Source organism: Aotus nancymaae, unplaced genomic scaffold (genome assembly GCF_030222135.1).
Source record: "Aotus nancymaae isolate 86718 unplaced genomic scaffold, 86718_ANA_hifiasm-v0.15.2.pri h1tg000006l, whole genome shotgun sequence".
Classification (NCBI taxonomy): Eukaryota; Metazoa; Chordata; class Mammalia; order Primates; family Aotidae; genus Aotus; species Aotus nancymaae.
Window position 1 is genome coordinate 69,236,119 of NW_026988417.1, and position 20,323 is coordinate 69,256,441.

A 20,323-nucleotide genomic window follows, 5' to 3' on the forward strand; every position below is an offset into this window, starting at 1 on the left:
GTATTACACTGTGGTTTTGCTTTGCATTTCCCTTATAATTAGTGATGTCTAGCCTTTTTTCATATGTTTGTTGGCCATTTTCATATCTTCTTTTGAGAATTTTCTGTTCATGTCCTTAGTCCACTTGTTGATGGGATTGCTTGTTCTTTTCTTGCTGGCTTATTTGAGTTCCTTGAAGATTCTGGATATTAGTCCTTTGTTGGATATATAGATTGTAAAGATTTTTTCCCACTCTGTGGTTGTCTGTTTATTCTGCTGATTATTTCTTTTGCTGTGCAGAAGCTTTTTAGTTTAATCGAGCATCTGGACAAATTGTTACAAATCATTCCTGCAGGACTCCATTCAGCCTAGACAACCACACCTTTGACCCAGTTCTCACAGAATTTCTCCAGAAATCCTGTCTCCTCAAAGTAATAAAAAGTTTGCATTAGCAATCAGGCAAATATCAAAGATAATAAAAATAACTAATTGGGCTTCTTATGATGATTACCTACATAGCTTTCTCCATTAACTAACTCTTACAACAGCTCTGTGAAGTAGGCAGGACAAATATTACTATCCTCAGTTCACAGTTGGACTACTACTACTCTGCATAATAATAATTCTTGAGGGATTCTTAAATGCTGGCACTGTGTTAATTTCTTTACATTCATCGAATGCCCCCAATAACCCTATAGCTAGATACTATTATTTTCCCCATTTTCAGGCTAGGTAATTAATTAATGAAGCTTAAAAATGTAAGTAACATGCCCCCAAGAGTGCATAATTATTAAGTAGCAGAACCAATGCTTATATTTAAATCAGGAACACTCAGAAGTAGCAAATGACTTTAGTAAAACAGAAACACACTCTCATGCAATCCTTATTATGCGGTCACGTGCCTACCAGGGCCGACTGGATGGTACTTGTCTGCCAGAAGTGAGTCGAGGCAGAAGAATCAACAAAGGAGCTGGAAGGGCCTCTGGAAATCAGCTGGGGACCAGAAACAAGAGGCTGTGAGACCAAGAGAGTTCCAAGCCCTCCAGGAAAACATCTCCCTGCTAAAAGCCTTTCCCAACCTTTAGAAATATATTCCAAAAAAAAAAAAAAAAAAATTCCTTTTCCTCCTTTCCATCTTTTTTTTTTCGCTATCTCTTTACCGCTCTTCCTGCCTTCTTCCTTTCTTTCCTTCAGTAAACTTTTTTTGAAACGATGATGTGCAAAAAAAGACCTGATCCAGTCTATGGCGCGTTTCTATGAGATGATGAACACGCCTTCCCAGCAGAGTAAAGCATGATTATACCAAGGACCGGTTCCCTCACCCTTTCCCCGGCCAGGTCCACGTCCCCAGACGTCGGAGAAGGGGTTGGGCAGCGCAGTGGGGCCTCTGAAGTTGTCGAGAACCCCAGGCAAACGCGGTCAGCCAGTGGCTACGCGGTCTCCTAGCGACAGGGCGGCGGCAGGGCACACACACCGCCCAAGCCCGGGCGGTGGCCGCGGAGCTAGGGCCACCATGGCGGACAGCAGGCGGCGGCGCGAGCCGGGGATGTTGGCCCCGGTGTCTGAGGGCGTGAACTGCAGGTCCGGGTAAGAGCGCGGCGCACGGGCCGAGGGCGTATCCCACGTGGGCCGCGCGGGGGCGCCTGGAACCCGCGCTTGCGGGGGCGGGGGCGGGGGCGGGGAATGGGCTCACAGACGCAGAGGGTCTGGGGGAGGTCCCGCCTGTCTGCCTGCCCTCCTCAATGCCCCCTTACGTACACCGTAACACTATAAGACAGCCAGTGCTCGGCGCTGCTCTTCGCAAAGGACTTTTCCCTCTGTCCTCCTCACGATCCCCGCCTCCCACGTCCCCAGGGAGGTAGACTAATATACCCATTTCTGATGGGAAAGTGATGGTCGCGAGTCCTCTGCGGAGGCTGGTTTAGCCCAGGACTCTGAGCCCTCCTGCTAGCCACCCCCCCTTCTCCGGCCTGGCCAACCAACTGTTCTCCAGATGCCCCGGGTCGCCCGGAACCCTGTATCCGATGTTAGGCACCTGCTGCCCGTGGAGACTTTGGCATCCCGATGAGGGCTGTGGCCAAGTGGAACCCAGGGCTGGGAGCGCCTGGGGTACTAAGGAGGTCTGCTGACATTTTGTACGGTTGTCGTAGCCTCAGAGCAGGAACAAGGTTTTTGCCTTTGCCGACTCGTTGAGAATCCTTTGAGAATGGAATTCGTTTCTCTTGGAGACAGCACGATGTGGTGGTGAAGATTCCAAAGTCTAGAATCAGAAAGACTTGAGTTGAAGGCTGGTTTTCTTGTTTGCCTGGTGACTTTAGGCAAGTTGGTTGCTCCTTCTGGGCTCACTTTCCTAACTATAAAATGGGGACAATAACTTAGGAATCAGCTAAAATTGTGAGGATTAATGGAGGTAACACATGTAAACTTGTCCCTGGCACATAGAATGTATTGTGTACATGTTAGCAATTATTCATAGTTGTTTCTAGTAGTTATTCATAAGAGCTTATTTGGGAAACTTCTCTCCCCATTTAAAAACTTTGTTTTGGCCGGGCCTGTAATCCCAGCACTTTTGGGAGCCACCGCGCCTGTAATCCCAGCACTTTGGGAGGCCTAGGCGGGTGGATCACCAGGTCAGGAGATAGAGACCATCCTGGCTAATATGGTGCAACCCCATCTCTACTAAAAATACAAAGAATTAGTCGGGCGTGGTGGCATGCGGCGCCTGCCAGTAGTCCCAGCTACTCAGGAGTCTGAGACAGAATTGCCTGAACCCAGGAGGCGGAGGTTTCAGTGAGCCGAGATGGCGCCATTGCACTCCAGCTTAGTGTTGAAGCGAGACTCTGTCTAAAAAAAAAAAAAACACACGCAAAAAAAAACAAAGTACTTTGTTTTGAAATAACTGTAGACTCACAAGAAGTTGCAGAAATAGTACAGAGGTCCCATGTACCCTTCCCCTAGCTGGTTAGCGTGGTACGTTGCCAAACCAGGAAACGTCATTGGCAGAATATGCTCGTTGAACTATATAGATCTTACTTGAATTTTATCAGCTCTTCTTGCACTCTGTTGTGTCTGTATATAGTTGTGTAACATCTGGTCGTATGTACCCATCGACACAAAACTGTTTCATCCCCACAAAGGTACCACTTAGTGCTACTCCTTTACTGTCACTTCTTTCCCACCCCAGCCCTGGGCAACCACTAAGCTGCTCTCCATTTCTCTAAGTTTGTTCTTTTGAGATTGTTCGATAAGTAGAATAACGCAGTTTATAACTGTTTGAGACTGGCGCTTTTTCATTCATCATAAAACCCTTGAGATCCATCCAAGTTGTCTGTATCAATAGCTCATTTTCGTTGCTGAGTCGTGTTCCTTGCTGTGGATGTATCACAGTTTGTTTGTCTATTCACTTGTTGAAGGACATTCATGTTGTTTTGGACATTCCAGTTTTTGGGCTATTATGAAGAAAGCTGTTATCAACATTTATGTACAGAATTTTATAAGAACTACTTTTTCATTTCTTTAGGATACATGTCCAATATTCTTTTGCAATTCTTAAAGAGGGAAATATCCACATACCGTGTACTAGTGTCTGTGAAAACAGTAAATACTTAGAAAAAATTGTTTTCAGTTTTATTTTATGGGCCAAGCAAGATTTTTCCTGAACCTAACATAATGCAGAGCGGTAAGCTTATTAGCTATGAGAGCCCCATGTGGGGTAGAGGAGAGCCCTCCCTCTAGACTGGTTGCCTCACTCACCTCTTGGAACTTATTGAAAAGAGGGAAGTGGTAGCTAGGCATGGTTGTACATGCCTGTAGTCCCAGCTACTCAAGAGGCTGAGGTGGCAGGATCACTTGAGTCTCAGAGGCAGAGGTTGCAGTGAGCCAAGATCATGCCATTGCACTCTAGCCTGGGAAACAGAGCAAGACCCTGTCAGAAAAAAAAAAAAAAAAAAAAAAAAAAGAAAGCAAGGAAAGAAAGAAAGGGAAAGAAGAAAGAAAAAGGAAGGAAGGAAGAAAAGAAAAGAGTAAAATCGCTCACGCCCAACACTTTGGGAAGCTGAGGCAGGAGGATCACTTTAGCAGAAGTTTGAGACCAGCCTGGGCAACAGAGCAAGATTTTGTCTCTACAAAAACAATTAAAAAAATTATCTAGGCATGGTGGCGCACACTTGTAGTCCCAACTACTTGGGAGACTGAGGTTGGAGTTTCCCTTGAACCCGGGAGTTCAAGGCTGCAGTGAGCTATTGAGCTATAATTGCCATTGCACGCTAGCCTGAGCCACAGAGCAAGACCCTGTCTTGAAACAAATGAACAAACCAGAATGAAAAAGAAAAGCGAAAAAAATAGACTGGATTTCTTTCAGGATCTCTGCCGGTTCTAGCATTCTATGAAGCTTCAGCTCACTGCCACATACATTTCCCATTTTGAGTTGTATGGCTGTGCTTAAACAAAAATATTTGTTTTCAGATTTGATTTCATGAAGTGCTTGGATGCTTGAATTAGTTGTAAACGTGCATAAAATAAACTTTGTGAAGATATTTAATAATATGGAAAGTTACTAATAGGTCATGCTGAATGGGTCATCAATCTTATGATTAGATGTAATTTCAACGTCTTTCTGCCATTTAGCTATTTAAGAATGAATTATTAAATGCAGAGAGTAACTTTTTGTAAATTCATCTTTTTGCGTCCTTTCATCTAGATTTTCACAGTAGAGTTGGGTTAAGCTCTTAAAACCACACGTACACATCTATGCAACAAGTAAGAAGTTTCTAGGACTCACTAGAAAAGAACTGGCATCAGGCTGGAACCTCTTAAAATTTGTAACAATGATTACATTTGGTGTAAAAAGACATTATAGATAAAAGGGGTTTGAAGGTGGAAGAGGCTCCAGGGAAGGACACAAAGACTCCAGAAGCATCTAAGACATTGCAGTATGTGAGGATAATGAGATGCTCAGATTCAAAGTCCTGGCTTTGGTGTTGGCTAGTTGTGTTAGGTTATTCAGGAGCTGGTTCTGTTTCCTTCCTGTTTGCCCATCTGCCTCTTCTGTCTCATCTCTATGCCCTAACTACTCAGTGCTAACAGGGGGCTGGTGGATAAGGAGGCTGAGTGAAGCAGGTGTATATACGGCATTAGGGAGAGGTGGAGTTTGTGAATGAGAGAGCACATGGTTTGTCTCAAGTGGGCAACCATTATACCTGTCATTGGCAGAATATGCTAATTGAACTATACACCTTACTTGGATTTTATCAGCTCTTACTTGTACTCAGGTGTGTTTGTATATAGCACACACATTATACCAATTGTGGCTCCTTGGAAAGTGGACCCACACTGTTCACAACTCTTGAAAAATCTGTTTTTTCAAGAGGAGATTTTTTTTTTTTTTTTTATTGTTTATATTCAAAGGAGTATATATATATATTTTTTTTTTTGAGAGAGAATAGGAAAGAGGAAAAAGGAAGAGAAAGAGAGAGAGAATGGGGAGGAGGGAGAAGGAAAAGAAAGAGGGAGAGAGAATGGGAGTATTGCTTTCTTGCCCAGGCTAGAATGCAATTTAGTAATGGGTATTGAAAAGCTCTTTTATACTGATAATTATACTTAATGATGTAGTCAGGAAGGAATAAGGGAAGAAGATAACAAACAAACAGCCAACCAATATTTAATTTAAACCTATGAAATGCTATGCGATTACTGAGGAGTGATTTACTTCCAATTATATAGTCACCTTTGGAATAGGTGTGAGGTGGTAATGTATGTTTTGTGTATTTGAAGTGGAGAGTTCTATAAATGTTTATTAAGTTTACTTGTTCCGGGTCTGAGTTCAAGTTCTGAATATCCTTGTTAATTTTCTATCTCGTTGATCTATAGAATCGTTAGCTCTTCTTGTTGCATTGACCCTTTTGCCATTATGTAATGTCATTCCTCGCCTCTTTTGATCTTTGTTGCTTTAAAGTCTACTTTATCAGAGGCGAGAATTGCATCTCCTGCTTTTTGTTTATTAGTTTATTTTTATTCTCTGTTTGATTGGTAAATCTTCCTCCTTCTCTCTGAGTCTTTGTGTATTGTTGCATGTAAGATGGGCCCGGATGCAGCATACCGATGGGTTTTGGCTTTTTATCCAATTAAAATATATATAGGTTTAATACCGGCGTTTGATGCTAGCTGGCTGTTTTGCCCATTAGTTGATGTAAATTTTTTATTGTGTTAAAGTTCTTTGCTTTTTGATATATTTTTGGAAAGGCTGATATTGGTTGTTCCTTTATATGTATAGTGCTTCTTTCAGAAGCTCTTGTAAAGCAGGCCTGGTGGTGGTGAACTCTCTAAGTACTTGTTTGTTCGCAAAAGATTTAATTTTTCCTTCGCTCATAAAGTTTAGTTTGGCTGGATAGGAAATTCTGGGTTGAAAGTTCTTTTCTTTAAGGATGTTGAATATTGGTCCCCACTCTTTTCTGGCTTGTAGGGTTTCTGCTGAGAGATCTGCTGTAAGTCTGATAGGTTTCCCTTTATGGGTAACCTGACCTTTCTCTCTGGCTGCCCTTAGTATTTTCTCCTTCATTTCAACCCTAATAAATCTGGCGATTATGTGCCTTGGGGTTGGTCTTCTTGAAGAATATCTTTGTGGTGTTCTCTGTATTACCTGGAGTTGAATATTACCCTGCCTTGCCAGGTTGGGAAAATTTTCCTGAATGATATCCTGAAGAGTATTTTCCAACTTGGATTCATTCTCTTCATCACATTCAGGTACACCTATCAAACGTAAATTAGGTCTTTTCACATAGTCCCATATTTCCTGGAGACTTTGCTCATTCCTTTTCATCCTTTTTTCTGCATTCTTGTTTTCTCGTTTCATTTCACTGAGCTGGTCCTCGACTTCTGATATCCTTCCTTCTGCTTGATCAATTCGGCTGTTTAAACTTGTGCATGCTTCGCGAAGTTCTCGTGTTGTGTTTTTCAGCTCCATCAATTCACTTATATTCTTCTCTAAATTGTCCATTCTCGTTAACAGTTCGTCAAACCTTTTTTCAAGGTTCTTAGTTTCTTTGCATTGGGTTAGAACAAGTTCTTTTAATTCACAGAAGTTTCTTATCACCCACGTTTTGAAACCTGCTTCTGTTATTGGAACACACGTGTAATCTATTAAGCCTTGTTCCGTTACTGATGAGGAATTGCAATCCCCTGTAGAGGGAGAGGCATTCTGATTTTGAGTATTCTCTACCTTTTTACGCTGGTTTCTTCCCTTCATTATATATTTGTCCGTCTGTTGTCTTTATAATTACCGGCTTTCTAACTGGGTCTCTGACGTCCAACTTGTTGATTCCCTGTGCCGAGATCTGAGCAATCCACTGAGCCGGCCAAAACAGTGGTGTTAAGATTGATGGTGCTTTTCTGCCCGGGAATCTCCGGACTCTGCACCAAGAACTGGCGTGCTAAGGCACCAGCAAAACCACCACGCCGGCCACAAGAGTCGCCCTGGCGACCCGTGGGGCTCCTCCACTGGGAATCTCCTGGTCCGTGAGCAACAAATATTCGTCTGAAAGTGTGGCGTCCTCTCGTTCTTTGCGCTTTCACTGGGAGGTACGTGCCCGAGCTGCTAATCATCAGCCATCTTGGATCTCTCTCTGAGATGTTTTTCCTGATTATTTATGTGAACATTTTTATCTATCAGAAACTCTAGTAGAGTGATTAAGCACCTTTTCCTGGAGCCACACTACTTAGGTTAAACTCCCAGCTCTACCACTTATTAGCCATGTGAACTTCGACAAGCGTTTTTGTTTTTTAACTTCTTTGTGCTCAATTTTCTTAACTGTAAATGGGAATAATACTTGTGCCTAATTCATAGGGTTGTTATGAGATTTAAAAATGCTGATATGTGTAAAGCACTTAGAACAGTGCCTGTTATATTGAAAATTCTCAATTTATGTTAGCTATTATGATTCTTATTAAAACATAGGCGGACCAAATGACAGGTTTGTTGGCCCGATGTAGCCCATGGACAGCCATTTTGCGACCTTTGATCCCCTGAGTTTAGGGGGAACCCACAGAGGTTATATGAAGAGCCAAGGCCATTCAGCTAGTTAGAGACTGAGTTGTCACTGGGATCCAGGCTCTTCCCACCCCACTGCACTCTGTCCCTTTTAGTGAAGAGAAAGGGTACTTGGGAAAGGCAACAACTTGAGTGTCCTTCACAAAGTGATTGGAGAGATGAAATGTGGCAGCAATTGAAATAATGAATTAGATTTATACAGAGTGACATGGAAGGGTCTTTAAAATATAGTGCTGGATAAACAAGGAACAGAATATTACCATTTAGGTAAATTAAGAATGCATGCACCCAAAAGGACACTTCAGAATTTCAAAGATGGTACAAACAAAGGATATATTCCAACTCCACTAGAGCAGTTTTGCTTTTGCAAGGGAGACCAGTGAGAGTGGGATGCAGGGATAAAATAGACATGAAAGCAGGAGAGGGGCCTTGTACAGAGCAGCGATACCGTGCTAAGAACTAGGAGTATGATTAACTCCTTCTTCCCCTATCCCTCACCCCAAAAGCTGGAGACCAGCCTTTGTACAACCTCCTTCTCCCACCCAAGTCCTGTGGTCAATATGAACACGCATGTTGTCTTCTAGGTACAAAGAGAATCTACCTTGCAGCAGTTTCACAAAGCACAAGAATGGGCTGAAGTTCCCCACCTCCCTGAACAGCCGGCAGTAGGTATTTCTAAGAAAGGGGCCGGATGACTTCAAGAAGGGCTGCCCCCCTTCCACCAGTCTGGCCACTCAGGTCCCTGAGAAGGGCTTTCTGCCCCGGATTTATCACAGAGCTCCCCAACTGGACCCAAAGAAGAGGCAGATCAGGCTGCCCAAGGAAGCAGACCTGCTTTCCAAGCTCTCGCCAGCCCAGCAGGCTCGGAAGGCATTCCTGGAGAATGTGGAGGCCCGCCTGACCCCACGTCCCTTGGCTCTCCACCCAAATCTGGAAGAAGCTATGCCCGTAGAGGTGATCTGTCCTGGGGTTTGTGGGAGGGGCTTCACTGGGGCCTTGCAAATAATTTTATCTAAATGTCTAGAGAGTCCCCATGAGAGGATGACATATTTATTAAGAGGGGCAATGAAAGTCTCCCCCAGTGTGAGTTCTTACGGGCCTCAGAGCAGCCTTCTGTCCTCTGCTCCCAGAAAACACAACCAGCAGCAACATACACAGTGCTCTCTTTGCTTCCTATGAAGCGCTTCAACTTACAAAGGTGCCACAACCAGAAACATATGACTTCTGTTCCCCATAATTTCTACCCATCTGCTGTACTTTGTGTTGTGATTTTTCGGGGGGAGGAAATAATGAGAGGGAATTGTCTAGTCTTATTTTTGTCTCTTTAGCCTGGTATTAGGAGGTGCCCTTAAATGCTTATTAACAGGTGGAAAGAATGAGACCAGAAAGGATGTGGGGAAAATCCACCTAAGGGTCCAGGCCAGGGCTGGACAGCAGCAGCTCTGTGATGTCACCAATGTCCCAGGCCTCTCCTGAGCTTTAGCTCCATAGTACGCATCTCTTATCCTTCTATCTCAAAGTGGCTTCCATGCTTCCAGGCACTGAATCTGTATTTCAGACAAGAAAAGCGAAGGGACAGAGGCTAAAGGGTGCAGGCCAGCTGACTGTCTTTTAATTAGGCAAATAATAGCTTTCCTCTGGTGTGTGCTGCGTCCCGAGCTGCAAAAGGATGCAAAGACCTAAGAGGGAACGGTGAGGGTTAAGGAAAGACACAGACACAGACAGAGAGAAAGCTGGGCCAGGTGGTCCGAGAGGTGATGGTGTGAGTCTCTTCAGCCCCGACCTGCCTCAGTGTACTTTATTTTATATGTTTACAAAGCACATAGCAGAGGGAGGGTGCAGTACTTAGAACAGCCTGTGGATATTATTCTCGTACTTCAGTTAACATACTTCAGCTAGAAACTATCTTACAGCAAGGTCAGAGAAAGCTGGTTATCTCTCTCTAAAACCATTTGTTCTTCTCCGAGGTATACACATTCTCCTACTGTAGTTTCACTTCCCTGAAGTTCGACCAAAGTTCACAGCAGCCTTGCTGCTGATCCCCCCAGAGCGGGTGGGCTACTCTGGCTCCCTACACTTTCCCAGTAAACATCTCTTTCATCTGATTATTCCTAGTTGGTAGGGAATCTAGCAAATTGAGTTTCAGAGCTGGGCATTGAACCTGAGCAAAACCCAGGTTCTATTAGGTTTAAGGAAGAAAGGCAGAGTGCATTTTGGGCAGGGAGCTAGCAGTGACTGCAACCCCATCCCCATTCCTGCAGCCTGTATTCTACACAGAGAGAAAGACAGTGATTCAGAAAGGCGAATCTCTACTCAGAGCCCTCCAGTGCCCCTTCTTATTCAGAGAAAGCCAGAGTTGTTGCCGGGGTCTGAACGGCCCTGGCGTTCTGCTCTCCACAGTACCCCTGTTCTGCTCCCTCTCCAGCTGCACTCCTGCTCTTCTGCCCTCACTCCTGCCACTCCAACCACTCTGGCCTCCTGGCTGCTCCATGAACATTATCAGCATTTCCAATTCAGCTCTCTGTTCTGGTGCCTGGAACACTTGCTCCAGATGGCTGCTTGGTTGACTCTTTCACTTCCTTCAGATCAGTGCTCAAATATCTTCTGATTAGAGAGGCCTGTATGTAATAGCACTTCCCTTCTACCCTCACACGCTACTTCTTACTGTGCCCTATTTTTCACTGTAGCACTTACCGCCACTGTTCTCCTCCTACAGTAAAAGCTTACAAGAGCAGGGACTTTGTGTTTTTCACTGTGTACCACCAATCCCTGTCCTATGGCGGACACGCAATAAATAATTTTGAATGAAAGAATAAATTAATGATCAGTGGCAGAGAAGTCTACAGAAAGGACAGCTAGAATCGCTATCAGTTAATTACTCTCTGGGTCTTTCCTTCACTGCCTCCTGCAGGCCAGAGCTTCTGAGTCCGTGACAGAGAGATTGTTTTCACACACCTCAGATGGCACATGGGCATGGCTTGGGATTGTGGCACTTATTTTTATGTGTGTCCTCCCCAAATAGGTGTGTTGGCTTCCTGCAGAGGCAGGTTCTCTTATGGTGCTAAGGTGGCCGTCAGAAGATCCAAGTTTAAGCCCTACCCACTTAGCAACCCCAGTAGAAAAAGAACACATTTTTTTGCGTGATCCCAGAAAAATTCCATAGCCTAATTTTCATGGGTCCAACTTTGATCATGTACCTATTCCAAAGTCAGTCACTGTGGTTCTGATTATCTGGTCTGCCTGAGGAGTGAGGATGGGATCAGGCTAATTTACACCATGCATATTGAGAGTGGAGAGAAAGGTGGTTCTCCAAGGAAAAATCCAGATATTAATAAGAGGGAAAGTAGATAGTGGGCAGTCAAAAACCACAGAAATCCTTTAGAGGCACTTCACTCAGTGGGCGTTTGGGGACTAGGCCCCCTCTAGAATGGACATATTCCATTCTAGAGGAAGTAGAATTTTAGTAAAAGCCTGTATACCCAGTGTCCAGGTGATGGGAGGTTTATCCCAGTGGTGCTGATTATATTTCTAAAAGGCATAGTCCCAAACACCATAATCGTGAATGTTGAGATCTCCAAAGTCTAAAATCCCACAAATCACAGTCTTGAAAGATTAAATTCCTGAATATTGAAATCCTGAAAGCCAAATCCTGGGGAAGGGATTAGTGTGGTTTTGGTTATATGCAGGATAGTTGCATCATGGTGGTTGGAGCTATTACTTTGCTATTGTCTTTATTTGGAAATTAAATACGGTTTAAGGAGATGAGTATGAGCGCCAACCTGACAAGGGGTCGACTTGGGGACTTGATTTTAGGTGTCAGTTTGACTGCATTAAAGAATTCCTAGAAATGTGGTAAAGCATTATTTTGGATGTGTCTGTGAGGAGGTCTCCAGAGGAGATTAGTGTGTGAGTCTGAGTGAAGCAGGTCAGGAAGATCTGCCGTCAGTGTTTCAGTACTTCAAAGATCATAGGATAACTGAAAATGCAGATGAAAAATACGAGATCTCCTCTGCCAAATTATTCAATTGTGTACAGTTTCTGCCCCTTCACGTATAACACAATGCTTGCTTTCAAGCATGTGACACCCTTTGTGAGAGAATTACAAGAATTTGGCAAGCTCAGCGACCTTGTCATTTGCTGATATTGAGATTCCTCCAGTGTTATAACCACATAAAATGGTGAACTATTTTTGGTTAAAGATTTGACTGTTAAGAAAGACAGACTTCTTATATTTACCACTAAATCTAACATAGAAAAACTAGTGCATGTTTCACTTTGGCTATTGCGTGGCACTTTCAAGACTGTCCCCACTTCTTAAAATCATTGATATACAATTCATGCCCCTGTTGGATCTGGAAATTCTAAACCTGATCTGCTTCTTTATATGTTAATGACTAGAAACAAGTGAAGTACTTTTTAATCACTTGTTTGAGGATCTGGGGGACTGTGCAGAAGATTTCTTTGAATCCCCAAACCAAAATGACAGGTTTGGAATTAAGTGTAATTAAAGCTTCTAAAAGTGAACTTGAGTTACCAATAAAGTTTTTTTTTCATGTAGTCCAACACATATGACAGAAATTCAGATGAATGGATTGGCTATGTGACATGGCAATGACAGAAACTTCAGTTTAAAAATAAATCATTTCATGATCCTACACCCAGAAAACTAAAGATTCATGCAAAAGACTCCTAGATGACTTCAGTAAAGATTCAGGATACAAAATTAGTGTTCAAAAATCAGTTGTGTCTATACATTATCAATGCTGAAGCTGATAACCAAATCAAGAACTCAATAGTGTTTACAATTGCCACAAAAACTAAAATACCTAGTAATACATTTAATGAAGGAAGAGAAAGACCTCCACAAGGGGAACTACAAAACACTGATGAAAGAAATCATAAATAATGCTAACAAAGAGAAAAATATTCCATGTTCATGTACAGGAAGAATTGATATTGTTAAAATGACCATACTATCCAAAGCAATCTACAGATTCAGTACTATTCCTATCAAATTACCAACATCATTTTTCAAATAATTAGAAAAAAACAATTCTAAAATTTATACAGAATCAAAAAAGTACCTGATTAGCCCAAGTAATCCTAAGCAAAAAGAACAAAGTTGGGGGTCATTATGTTATCCAACTTCAAACTATACTGCAAGACTACAGTAACCAAAACCGCATGGTATGGGTACAAAAACATGCCCATAGATTAATGGAGCAGAATAGAGAACCCAAAAATAAAGCCACACACCTACAGCCAGCTGATCTTTTACAAAATTGACAAAAATAAACAATGAAAAAAGACACCCTTTTTAATAAATGGTTCTGGGAAAACTGGCTAGGCATATGCAGAAGAGTGAAACTATGTTCCAACCTTTCACCATATAAAAAAATTACCTCAAGATGGACTAAAGACTTAAATGTAAGACCTGAAACTATACAAATTCTAGAAGAAAACCTACAAAAAACTCTTCTGGACATTGGCTGAGGCAAATAATTTATGACTACAACCTCAAAAGCAAATGCAACAAAAACAAAAACAGACAAATGAAAATTAAGCTGAAGATCTCTACACTGCAAAAGAAACTGTCAGCAGAGTAAACAGACACCCTACAGAATGGGAGAAAATATTTGCAAACTATACATGTGACAAAGGACTAATGTCTAGAATCTATAAGGAACTTAAACAATTTAACAAGAAAAAAAAAAAAAAACTCCATTAAAAAGTAGGCAAAGCCAGGAGGTCTCCCTGGGAGGTTGAGGCCTCTGTGAGCTGTGATTGCACCACTGCTCTTCAGCCGGGTGACAGAGTATGAAACCTTGTCTTAAAAAAAAGAAAAAGAAAAAAAACAAAGCATGTACAAAGGACATGAACAGCCACTTCTCAAAAGAAGACACACAAGCAGCCAACAAACATGAAAAAATGCTCAACATCACTAATCATCAGAGAAAAGCGGATTAAACCACAATGAGATAACATCTCATATCAGTCAGAATGGCTATGATTGAAATTAAAAAAATCACAGATATTGGCAAGGATGCAGAGAAAAGAGCATGCTTATACACTGTTGTTGGGAATGTTGGTTAGCTCAAACTTTATGGAAAACAAGATGGAGATTTCTCAAAGAACTAAAACTAGAACTACCATTCAACCTAGCAGTTCCACATCTACCCAAAGGAAAATAAATTGTTTTATCAAAAAGACACCTTCACTCATGTTTATCACAACACTATCACAATAGCAAAGTCAACCTAAGTGTCCATCAATGATGGAATGGATACAGAAAATTTGGTATGTATATACCACAAAATACTATGCAGCCATAAAAAGAATGAAATCATACCTATTGTAGCAAGATGGATGGATGGCCATTATCCTAAGTGAAATAACTGAGAATCAGGAAATCAAATACCATGTGTTCTCACGTATAAGTGGGAGCTTAACAATGGGTATACATGGTCATAAAGATGGAGATAATAGATACTGGGGCTTCTAAAAGGGGGCGCTGGGAGGGTGTTGAGGATTGAAAAATTACCTATGGGTTACTATGTTCACTATTTGGGTGCTGGATTCACTAGAAATGCAAATCCCAGTATTACACAACATACCCATGTAATATACCTACACATGTACCCCCAAATCTATAATAAAAATTTAAAAGATAAAAAGTTTTTTTTGAAGGAAGAAAATAAACATGAAAAAAAGTGTCATTTGTTTGCATTGGCATTCCTTACAGCTGCTGAAATTCCAGGAGGTGTTAATAAATTAAAGCCGTATTTGCCTGAAGAGATCAGTGATGTTACTAATTGGTTAAAAAATAACTATAGGCTAAGTGAGATAAGAAGATGGTGTTGCTGTTGGATCACCAGTATTGTTTATGCCAACTTTGGGGTTTGTATATGAGTACATATGAGTATATATTGAATCACAGAAGAATTTTAAAAAGAGCAGTGCCATGTAGAAAATGAATATGAACGTATTCTCCAAGGGGAGCCCTAAAAGAAAAAAAGCAACTCTTTATTGTGATGCAAGACTTCAAAATATAGTTAGTGATTGTAAATGCCTGCCAGTTCTTATGGACTACCTCTGTGTAATTTTCCATAATATCTCTCTCATTCTGTCACCCAAGCTGGAGTGGAGTGGTGCAATTATAGTTCACTGTTACCTCAAACTCCTGGGCTCAAAGGATCCTCTCTTCAGCCTCTTAAGTATCTAGAACTATGGGAGTGCACCACCATGCCTGGCTTCTTTTTTTTTTCTTTTAATTTTTTATAGAGATACGAGTCTTGTTATGTTGCCCAGGCTGGTCTCAAACTCCTGGCCTCATGCCATCTTCCTGCGTCAGCTTCCCAAACCACTGAGATTACATGCCTTAGCCACTGCACACGGACCCATAATGCTTTTTGATTGATTTTGTCAAAAGGCTTAGGTTGTCCATCACTGTATTTCAGATGACTAAAATTATGAAGCAGAGTGCACAGAATTGCCAACCATAGTGATATGCGTTTATGCATTTCACTTTTTAAGCTATTTCTTTATGAATATGGTTTGCCTGCTCATATTATAGCCATGTGACTTTTGCTAGTATACCTGAGTGTTTATGCTTATAAAAATATGTATATTATTGTTGCCTAGTTCATTGTGTATAGTGGCCTATGAAATGTTCTCTCATTTTTATGTTTCTCAAATAAATCACCATTTAAAAATTTAAGTGCCTTTAAAATAATTTTTTGTAATTTTTTTTCCAGAATTATTGTTTTTGGATTTTAATCTTTGGGATTGTGATTTTGAGGATTTTAGACTTTAGGGATTATGATCTTTCAGGATTTTAGCATTTAGGATTGTGTCTTTTGGGACTATGGTCCAAATCTATCCATAGCACTCAGCATGATGCTTGGCACAGAAGTTGGTGAACAGCACTGATGGATTGAAAAGGAAAATGAAGGGCAAGTTGGTCTGTTTTGTTGTAGAATGGGGACTCTTTTCATCAGCATGTTTTTCTTTACCTCTAAGAGTATTTTCTGTTTGCAGCTCTTATTAAGCGTGCTGGAAGTGCTCGATCCTGACCAGAAGCTGGAGGACACATGGGCTTATTGTCAGGATGCCAGGAAGGGAATGAAGGAACCCACAAAGCTTTTAAAACAATGTTCTACCCAAGTCTACCCGGGACCGTGAGTATTGTTCTTAAGCCCTCGACCATTGCCGTCACCCGATGAAACATTCTAGGAATTACCTTCTTAAAGCTTCTCATCTTTAGAATAATTCTAAGGAAGCAAATGTAACTAAGTTCTCAAGGAAGAGGAAAAGGAGCCCTAGGTACTGCTCTGAATAGTGCTTATTTCTTCAATGGATGTGATTTATCCAGCAATGACGCAGACACAAGTGTCTATAAGGAAATTCCAGAGGGAGAGTCCCTTCCTATGCTCCCTATGTTATGATTTTCTAACAGTGAAAGTTAGAAAATTCTTGGTTTTGGCCGGGCGCGGTGGCTCATGCCTATAACCCCAGCACGTTGGGAGGCCGAGGTGGGTGGATCACGAGGTCAAGAGATCGAGACCATCCTGGTCAACATGGTGAAACCCCGTCTCTACTAAAAATACAAAAACTTAGCTGGGCGTGGTGGCGCGTGCCTGTAGTCCCAGCTACTCGGGAGGCTGAGGCAGCAGAATTGCCTGAACCCAGGAGGCGGAGGTTGCGGTGAGCCGAGATAGCGCCATTGCACTCCAGCCTGGGTAACAAGAGCGAAAACTCCATCTCAAAAAAAAAAAAAAAAAGAAAAGAAAATTCTTGGTTTCGAGGCAGCTTCTAAGGCTTTCCAATTTCCTTTAATTCAAAAGTGCTCCACATGCCAAAGCAACATACTTTTTGAGGTATCATCCTTTGTGCCCCAAGAAATGTTAAGGCTGGAGGGCAGTGAAGAGATTATAACTCACTGCAGCCTTGAGTTCCTGGACTCAAATGATCCTTCTGCCTCAGCCTCCTGAGGAGCTGGGACTTCAGGTGTTTACCACCATGCCTGACCTAAGCCTATTTTCTGAGTATAGGTCTACTGCTTGGAGTTTCTACCCATCTTTTTTGCATAACTCGTACCTGTAATACTACCTTCATTGACCCTTTTCAAAGCATTGCACTTAATGAAAGCATCTCCCTTTTAGAACACTTTTTTGATTCCCTAGTCAATATAATATTTAATTAAATAACATAAATGCAGTGATAAGTATTCTGGACACAAATAGATTTGGGATACATATGTTTTCTTGTTTGTTTGTTTTTGAGACAGTCTGTCTCTGTCACCCAGGCTGGAAGAGCAGTGGCGCAATCTTGGCTCACTGCAACCTCTGCAACCTCTGCCTCCTGGGTTCCAGCAATTCTCGTGCCTCAGCCTCCTAAGTAACTGGGACTATAGACACCCACCACCACGCCCAGCTAATCTTTGTATTTTTGGCAGAGACGGAGTTTTGCCATGTTGGCCAGGCTAGTCTTGAATTCCTGTCCTCAAGTGATCCGTCTACCTCTGCCTCCCAAAGTGTGGAGATTATAGGCATGAGCCACCATGCCTGGCCTACATTTGACTTTTGAAATTAAAGACCTCATTGATGGTTGCTGAAGTGTGTGGTGAACTAGAGAGTAGCCTGTCCACAGCACCCAGACACTTCGAGGGGTGTGGACCGTGGTCAGTGTGTTTGGTGGGGGCCATGTAGAGCTTGGTGGTTCACACACATTACCTACATGGAGGTGGATTTAGAGAGAATCCACTGCATTACATTATGTATGTTTGTTAGGGTAACACACAAGGTGAGAGGAACTCTACTCTTGTGATATTTCAGTCCATCTCCTGGTAAATGTAGGAAGGGTAACTGGGCATGCTTGTCTCAGCTCTGCCTTTCTTTCATGAGGAGCAAGATGGCCCGTGGGAAGCACAATTTCTTCTTGCTTCTGCCTTCTAGAGGAGAGGACTGCCCTGGTCCAGCCCTGCAGGGGACTGAGTGGAAGGGTCTGCCAATTTCTGGGTCCTCTTGGACCTAAGCCATGTTGTCTATCAGGGCTGCTGTTAGCAGAGAAGGAGATATTTTGACTTTTGTCTTTGCTCTCTGTATTATTTTTCAAGTTGCTTAGAACTTGGGTGGGGGAGTGAGAGGAGTGTTATTTGTAGGAATCTAGGATATAATAAATATATTTGGTCTTTGTCCCCTGTTGCTGACACAGGGCTCCTAAAAACCTTGGGATTTCATGAGTGACAGAGATGCTTTTTGTTATTCATAACGAGTCCCTTGTAGTCACTGCAGAATTTATGCTAATGAGGTGCTCAGGTTGGGGCCCCCAGATTGTCTTAGAATGTGACTGGTTACCAGAAAGACCAAGTGATTAGAGGGTTAGAATGCTCAGTCCCACTCAGTGACTGCTCAGAGGTGACGGCGGGAGGCATGGCTGGAGATTAAAAATTCTTGAGCAGATAATTTGATGAACCTCCAGGCTGATGATCACATCCAAGTGCTGACAGGATGCAAGCGATACCAGCTCCCCCTCACCATAGAATCTCTCCTTTCCTTTAGAGCAAAATTTTTTGAAAGAGTCATTCATACTCAGTCTTCTTTTTCTCCCTGAATAGCAATCAGGGCTCTTATCTCCAGCACGCCACTGAAGCTGACCTTAGTCAAGGTCACCATTGACCTCTATGTTACTAAATCAGCTCTCAGGGATCACCCTACTTGATGTATACATAGTAGCAATTGACATAATTGATCATGCCCTCTTTCTCATAACACTTTCTTTACTTGGCTTCTGGAATGTCCTCTTTGACGGACCTCTCCATAGTCATCTTTTACTTGTCCCTCTTTGCCTTTCAGTGTTGAAGTACTTTGGTCTTGGAGGTCTTTTCAGCACATTTACCCACAAGCAAGTGACCTCCTCTGGTTCATCTGCATGTGGATAATTCAATATTTGTCCTTGGATGTTTAACTGGCATCTCAGACCACACAAACCCAAAACTGAACTCTTGGTTTCTCCCCCAAACTTATTCCTCCTTCTGTCTTCCCCAGTTCAGTAAATAGCAACCCCATCTTTCCAGTTTTTTCTGGAACAATAGTTGCAAGCAACTATTGCTGCCAGCAAATGGTAGTGGCTTTACTTTTGAAATGTATCCAGAATCTCACCTTTTCCACACCAGTCTTTTCCAAGATTCCATCATCTCTTGCCTGGATCATTGCAGTAGCTTACTAACTGGTCTCATGGCCTCCACCCAAGACCCCCTCTCTCAAGTCTGTTTGTCACACAGTAGCTGATATGATCCTTTTAAAAACTTAAGTATAATGTTATTCCTGTGCTTGAGATTCTCCGGCTGCTTATTTTTCTGAATAAAATAGTAAAATCCAAAGTCCTTACAACTGTCTTTAAAGTACTATATGATTAGGTCCCTGTCACCGCTCAAGCCTCATCCTCTGCTTTTCTACTCTTTAGTTACTCCTCTCCGTGGGACTTTGTTGTTCTTTGAACATGCTCAGCACACTCCCAGCTCAGGGTCTTTGCACATGCCATTCTTTTCTGTCTATTATCTGCATAACTGGAAATGTGCATGGTTTGATTCCTTTCTTCTTTTAGGTCTTTGATCAAATTTTACTTTACTAGAGACACGTTATCTGTACAAATAAAATGTTCCCTACCATCACTCTCCATCCCTCCTGTCCTATTTTATTTTCTCTATATCACTTATAATCACCTGGAATATGTTTGTTTGCTAACTGTCTCTCCTATTCAATTGTATACTCTATGAGGACAGGGGCTTAACTTTATTTACAGGTCAATTCTAATGACTGGCACATAGTCAGTGCTTACTGAATATTTGTTGAATGAAAGGATGAATGTTAATATATGAGTGCTGTGAATAAAAGGTACAGGGGCTATGAATAAAAAGTAGGTCCAGGGGACAGCCAGCCGGTGGGGATGCCTCACTGAGGAAGACACATGTATGTTGAGACATGAAGGGGATGAGGAAATGGTGACAGCATTGCAGTCAGGTGGAACAGCTCAAGCAAAGGCCCAATGGCTGGGAGTAGCATGAATTCACAGAACTGAGAGAAGACCACATTGGCTGGAGCTCAGAGAGTGAGAAAGAGTAGTAAGTCCCAAAGAACCTGGAGAGCCAGGCCTTGCAGAGCCTTGGAGGTTGTGTCAAGATTTCAGTCTTTATTGGAGAATGAGCAAGAGGCTGTTGAACACAAGCTTGTGTCCATAGCAGCATTGTCCCTAACAAGCATGAAGTGGCAACAACCCAAATGTCCATCAACTGGATGTGTT

At 42.2% G+C, this 20,323-nt stretch overlaps 1 protein-coding gene across 1 annotated transcript in view; it reads left to right on the forward strand.

Moving 5' to 3' along the window:
• Positions 1 to 1,492: 1,492 nt before the first annotated feature.
• FAM47E (family with sequence similarity 47 member E) overlaps positions 1,493 to 20,323 on the forward strand; it is a 33,018-nt gene continuing 14,187 nt past the window's right edge. The window contains 3 exon segments of the mRNA XM_064364500.1: positions 1,493 to 1,566; positions 8,632 to 8,977; positions 16,061 to 16,200. Of these exon segments, the coding sequence (XP_064220570.1) occupies positions 1,493 to 1,566; positions 8,632 to 8,977; positions 16,061 to 16,200 (560 nt within the window).